This window comes from Salminus brasiliensis, chromosome 10 (genome assembly GCF_030463535.1).
Source record: "Salminus brasiliensis chromosome 10, fSalBra1.hap2, whole genome shotgun sequence".
NCBI lineage: Eukaryota > Metazoa > Chordata > Actinopteri > Characiformes > Bryconidae > Salminus > Salminus brasiliensis.
The window spans coordinates 15,366,251-15,372,894 of record NC_132887.1 but is presented as its reverse complement, the minus strand read 5'-3'; the positions used below and the strand labels follow the sequence as shown (position 1 = coordinate 15,372,894).

Here is a 6,644-nt window from a genome sequence, read left to right as displayed (position 1 = left end):
AATGCTGAAATGAGTCCTCAGTTGATGGTTAAGAGTCTTTCTGGCATTACTTGGAAGCCTAGCTACAAAAACGCGGTCACTATTATACACAAATATACATATATATATTTCGTTATGCCAATGAAAATGTTTACACCGTGAGCGATATAAAAAGAAATGTCGATTCTTTTTTTAGCACTATTTTCATTTGGCAACCAGATGTCACTGTTGCCGTTTCGACTCACGGCTCAAAGTAAAGCGCTGTGGACTGGTAGGAGCGGAAGTGGCGGATGATTCGCGTCCACACCTTTTCCGCTTTTTCATTCGGCGCTGGAGAGAGTCGGCGGGGTGATCACGGGGCGAGAGGCTGGGGTAGAATGGTGGGCCTCCACAGGTAACCTAAAACATGTTTTACTGCCTTTCAGTTAGTAAATAAGGAAGTGAATTAACGTATTCGTCAGGTCTTGTCGTATTTCTGTGCGGTGTTTGGTGGTGTTTGTGAACGAGCCTGGGCTGGTCGACTAGCTTTAGCCGCCGGCTAACGGCCGGCCTGCTGAGGTGTGCTCTGAAGCTCTCTTGTCTCTCAGGGGGACGGCGGCACGGATTCACACACAGAGGGCTTGAACATCGACGCAGTCTGGCTTTGGGTGGCCCGCATGACTGCTGTTGCGACTGGGAAACGTTAAGCCTTCACCAACGGGCCACGAGTTTCTTCCCAACCGCTGGCTGGCTACACTGTCAGGGAGGAAAGGGGGACAAGGAAGAAGCCGAGAGGAAGTGTGGAGGACCGCAAGCTCTCTGAGGCCTTCCCCGAGCAGCTGACAGCACGGCGAACCGGGCACAGCATAGCTCCGGTAACGTCTTATGTGGTGGCTTTTGACGCCTTTTATAACCTTGAAGCGTGAGGATTATTTGCGCTGCCGCTATTGCAGGTGGTGCATTAGTTGAACTCCACCTTTCTCCGTTTGGGCTACACAGTGCTCAAGCTTTACCGTGTCTTCTGTGATCACATTTATAGGTGACTAAAGAGGACATTCATAGGCTGTTCCTGGCTGCATTGGTACTACCCGAGTGACAAGTTTACACCCAGTTAATGCAGTAGCGACATCCTGCCCCATTAGCGACTGAATTTGCCATTTCTAAGGGGGACTTGTGGCTTGTATTTGGATGAGTGTAAGGGATCACTGCTCCTCTTGGAGTTGGTTCATAGTTCATATTGATTAACTAACTGACCTACTAGCAAACTAACTGCTCCTACTGGAGAAAGCACACTCAGCAAAAACTGTTGCGGGTACCTCGTTTTAAGTGTATTTTTCCTTGTAAGGGTGAAGGAAATATTTATGAACGATTTACAAGATGGGGAAGATGCTATCAAAAATATTCGGCAACAAGGAGATGAGAATATTGATGCTTGGGCTCGATGCTGCAGGAAAGACCACCATCCTGTATAAACTGAAACTGGGGCAGTCTGTGACCACTATACCTACAGTGGGCTTCAACGTGGAGACGGTCACTTATAAGAATGTCAAGTTCAACGTATGGGACGTTGGAGGACAGGACAAGATTCGTCCCCTGTGGCGGCATTACTACACAGGCACCCAGGGGTTAATTTTCGTCGTGGATTGTGCGGACAGGGATCGTATTGATGAAGCAAGGCAAGAACTGCACCGGATCATCAATGACCGGGAGATGCGGGACGCCATCATTTTGATTTTTGCAAATAAGCAAGATCTACCTGATGCCATGAAGCCACACGAAATACAAGAGAAGCTGGGACTGACACGTATCAGAGATAGGAATTGGTATGTGCAGCCATCATGTGCTACCACAGGGGATGGACTGTATGAGGGCTTAACATGGCTAACCTCAAATTACAAATCTTAATGACCGACTGATTGGCATTGACTGTTTTAGGTAGAAAGAAAAATAAACCTGGTGGGGACAAAATAACACATTATCTCTGATAAATATGCTCAAAACATTGAATTATATTTTCATTTATTTTTGATTGTTGAAATGACCCTTATAACTAATAATTTATCTCTTTGAACGAGAATGGGTTTTGCTTGCGTTTAGGTTTCTATGTTTTGTGACACGTGTCACCTTACTTAATTGACATGATAGAGCATTCCTGAATTTAATCTAAATGCAGATTCTCTCTTATTTTTTTATAGGTTTTTGTATCTCAGATTTTTCTTTTCTTTCTTTCTTTCTTTTTGGTTATAGCTTGTTCCTCCTGACCTCTCTTGTCAGTTGTCTGTGTTTTTGGAGTCTGTGTGGAAAAATTGAGAGTCTGTCTCCTGCAAATAGTCCATCATTCTGACGTAATGAGACGTTTTATACAGAGATGTGTTTAGAACTGACATCTGTAGTAAAGGACAGTTTTACTGAGAAGTAAGAAAGTTTAGCAAGCATAATATTAGATAGCGTGACAAGTCAAACTGTACCATTGCCATGATGTTACTGACATCACAAGATAAACTGTAAATGAGCCCATGGAACATTATATGCAAAACTCTGACATGAACTCTCAAAAGAAAACTTGCCTAGATTCTCATCTATTCATGTGTCATGCTGTCAGACGCTTCCAAGTCGAAATACTGGGTTCTTTGTTTCTGCATCACCATGTAGCCCAAAATGAGTGGAAGAACGATATTGTTTTCAGAGATGGGTTAAAGGCTCAACACAGCTGAATGCTTTTTGTAATCCATGAGGTCCTTTTTCTACAGTTTAGGCTTGAATCCACCAGACTGTGTGTCACTTGCAGTTCTGTGTCTCCGAAATGTGGCATTTTTTTGCGTTTCCCTTGTAGTGCTTGCATCAGAGCGGACTGAACCTGCCATTGAAATGGAGAGAAACCTTTCATATGACTCATTTTCTCTCCTTGCTTTCTTCATTTTGAGAAACATGTACAAAACACCTACTTGTAATTGTAACCAATTAAACTTAGTCATTTTAAAGGTTTTACTTCATTCTTGTTTCTGTGCGTTTGTAAGTTGTCTTAACTGTCCTACATAGCATGAAAGTCATTTCTTAACAGGGTTACTTGCAGGGGGTTTCCACAGTCAATTACGATGCCAAACCAAAATGAGTAAGGGGAAAAAAAAAGTCTGAAGAGATTCTTGTTAGTTGAGCTGCATTTCTACTAATGTCCTTAAGCCTGCATGATGTTCTTACTTTGTCAGTTTGGCAAACCTTTGTGAAAGTTCTACGGCCTATAGAAACTGTGTTTGTCATTAGGCCATATTTGAACAGCGTTTTACAAACTGGGACACCTCTAAGTACTTTGGAATCTGTGATAGGTGGGAATGTAAAGAATGCAAACTGAGTTTAATATTTGACTACATCATTGAACCAGCCTTGTGGAGTCTAGCTATCAGGAAACCTACAGACTTGGATGGACCACATACAGGGTCTTCAGTTGAGTGTTTATTTGTTGCTGTTTTTTTTTTTTTGTTTGTTTGTTTTTTTTGCTTGTTGTTAATCTTTTTTTATTATTATTATTTTTTTTTTTTTTATTTGTCCTAAATTTGTGTGCTATTGTATTTAGCATCTGGTGGTGATTTCCACCCTGCTGTAGCAATTGCACCTTTGAATATATCCAAAGACCATGTATACTCATAGACAGAAGTCAACAGATGAAAAGAGCTTCTAAGCTATGAATGCTGTGCTTTTGGGGTTGTGTTTTTTGCCTAACTAAGCATTCCCCCACGTTAGTCTTTTTTGAAAACAGGATGTGTCGCTCTTAGTCTCCAATGGCTGCACAGCTGCTAAACTGCTTCACACAGAGAAAGCTGATGGGAAGCCATCGCTGTGCGGCACAAATGTTTGTACTGCTGCTGACACAGCTGTTAATAACAAGTGCTCAGCTCACTTGTTGCAGTGTCCACCATCTTGAACGGATGTTCAACTAGTCAGCTGCTTCTTCCGCCTCACGCTAGATAAGGGAGTAGCCAAATCAGCCTGTGCACCATGAGACCATGAAAGATAAATTGGTGACTTGCTTGGTAGTTTTGCAGTCACTGTTGTGAGTTACAGTCTGCCTTTTGCTGTTGAACTCATGACCCTCTGTACTATCAGTTTTCCCGGCACAGATTGTGAAATAAAACAGTAGCTCACTGTGATTCTGACCTTCAGTTCAAAAAAGCTTAACTGAAACTCTTGATTGTTACTTGATAGCAACTGTTGTTCACCTAATTACGTAGACTGGAATTTTTGCTAGTTACCAAATGTTAGCTAACTAGCTAATTCATCGGAAAGTCTTTCAGAGTTTGGAGTGTTGTCATGTTTAGAGGGGTATTTCACAAAGCAGGATTTCTCAGTTAACCACATACCTTAATCCCAAAGATAAGGACTGTCCAAAAGATGAGCTCTTCTGAGCTCCTCTTGTTAGACTTTGAGCCTACGTTTTCTGGCTAAACTGAGCAGTCCCATCATTGTGTGTGGACAAATTATATGTTCAGTGTCCATTGTTGACAGATGTGCAAATGCATGTGTGCAAACAACCTGTGTAGTCCATCTAGAGAAAATTGGCTGGATAAGCCTGTAAGGTGTGGGCTAGAGGAGTATAAAGCCCTGCAGTATTGATTTCAGTACTTTTAGATGAGATGGTGACCATCCAACACCTTGACCTCACTAACACTCTTGTAGCTGAATGCAGTCAAATCTTCATTCTCAATCCTCCAAAATCTATTACAAGGCCTTCCATGGCCAGTAGACGGTTATTCCAACAAAAGCAGTGTACATTTTATTTATTTATTTATATGTAAAAACATACATTACATACACACCATTGATTTCCTAAGAAACAATGAATGAGCAGGTGTTGCAATACTTTATGCTGAAGGAAAAGAACTGAGGAACATTCAATTTGGACAACTTTGGGCTTCAGTTATCTGGCTTCTTGATATAACCTGCTTTGTGAACTCCCCCAATCATAAAATCTTACAGTGGAAGATTGAATGATTGAGAATAGAACTGGTGAAGAGATGTGAGATGTGCTTCTGGGTGGTTAGCAGTAGCACTAGGCCTACATTTTTTTCCACAGCCGGTGTGTAAAGCTTTCTGTCATGAGGAAGTGTGACCGAGTTTCCAAATAGCTCCACACACATCTGAGAGTTTCACTTCCACTTCAGGAGGTGCTATGCTACTCCTCTAACCACATGCAGCCCTTTCCGGGCATCATTGGTTCAAACGGTTTTTGGTTGTTATTTGTTGGTTATTTTAAGAATATTAAACACCTGGTGACCATCAAGTCACACAACTGTAAAACATCTACATAACGATTTTTCTATGAATATTCAAATATTATCTGCAGATATTAATATGTAGTAATAAGTAAGTGACATAAGTGGCTCAAGAGCATTAGTACATGACATGCAACATTCCTCTTTTGGTATGCTTGATCATAACCTGCCAAAATGTGTAATGTGCATGAAACTGAGCCAGAGTCTGTGGAGGAAGTGGTCACTGTGGTCTAGCTCAGCCATGCAAAGATGGGGTGGGGTGACTTGAGAGATGAAGATGATGATCTGATGATTTAAGCATCTAAATATAGGATGTTCTGCTGTCTGTGTTGAAAGAGGCTGAGCCTGACCATGTACTCCTCAACATTTAGTGGGTATTGTGATCAAAGATCACATAATTGAAGAGTTTTATTGAAGTCATCTCAAGATTTTTATGAGGTTGAAGTTAAATAATATACTCAACTACTTGTGTTTGTCCAAAATGAATCTCCTTTGATGCCTGTATTTCTAACCTCTACCTTTTACTAAAGGATCTAAATCCTTCATGCATGGCTACGTCTTAATCCTTTTCTCAAGCTTCATTTTTCCACTCGAAGTATAAACAAACAAACCACCAGGTTCTTCCAAAAGACACTGACTTCTTCCAAAGTTCTTCCTCAATGCCCTTCTTGAGGATGGGCATTGAGTTTGCCCTAGAACTTGGTACAGTGAGGGATATAAAATTGGTTTTCACACTTTAAATGTGGAAGTCAGAGAGAATGGGTTGCAAGAATGAGTCCACACTTGTTTGTAGTATAATAGAGAGATGAATCAGATCGTGCAGCCGTGTAAGGACGGCATGGAGCAGACTCTGCGGAGTCACGGAAGAGAACGACTTCAGTCCTTCCATTAAAGCCGATTAAACGTAACAACGGGAGTGTTTTCTCTCCCACAAAGCCTGGTTTGATGCCACCAAGGAGCTTGCGGGACGGGTTGGCTGTGCCGTGTTTTGGCAAACACAGGATTAGCTTGATTTCATAGTTTTTGCTCAGAGAGTGTTTCCTCAAAGGCACCCCAGTTAGAGGACAGAGAAGCCTGGAGAGCTGATACTGCAGTTCAGTCTGGGGAACAGATTACTGTATTCCAATTGCACTGCACACTTGGATGTAATCTAACAGAAGGGTGGACTTGAGCTGGTGCTCACTAATTGAGTACTGAGATGAGTTTGTGTCCTTGCAAGGAGCCATGCCTCCTATCAGGTAACCTATTGCGTCATCTGCCTCCTGTCAGTCACAGGTGTGGAAAATGTGTCTCAGTTGCTCTAGGTTGCATCATGGTTTCTGTTGGACAGGTTTGGTTGCATGGAGGAGTCTTCTTTACACCAGGATGCTTATAGAGCACTTTTTAGGGCACAGCTTTCCCCCCTCTGTTTTGTAGGCT

The 6,644-nt window shown here is 42.0% G+C and overlaps 1 protein-coding gene across 2 annotated transcripts; it reads left to right on the top strand.

Moving 5' to 3' along the window:
- The first annotated feature begins 308 nt into the window (after positions 1–308).
- On the top strand, positions 309–2,939 carry arf6b (ADP-ribosylation factor 6b). Of its 2 annotated transcripts, XM_072689430.1 has the most exons (3): positions 309–373; positions 567–833; positions 998–2,939. In XM_072689430.1, exon 3 carries the CDS (start codon positions 1,336–1,338, stop codon positions 1,861–1,863), a length of 528 nt encoding a protein of 175 aa, XP_072545531.1. In that variant the 5' UTR covers positions 309–373; positions 567–833; positions 998–1,335; the 3' UTR covers positions 1,864–2,939. The 2 variants fall into 2 exon arrangements, with proteins under 2 accessions (XP_072545531.1, XP_072545530.1); XM_072689429.1 differs by having other exon boundaries at positions 567–2,939.
- The last annotated feature ends 3,705 nt before the right edge of the window (positions 2,940–6,644 follow it).

Excerpts from the sequence above, each read along its gene's own strand:
- arf6b (XM_072689430.1), top strand. The coding sequence starts at position 1,336 with ATGGGGAAGATGCTATCAAAAATATTCGGCAACAAGGAGATGAGAATA.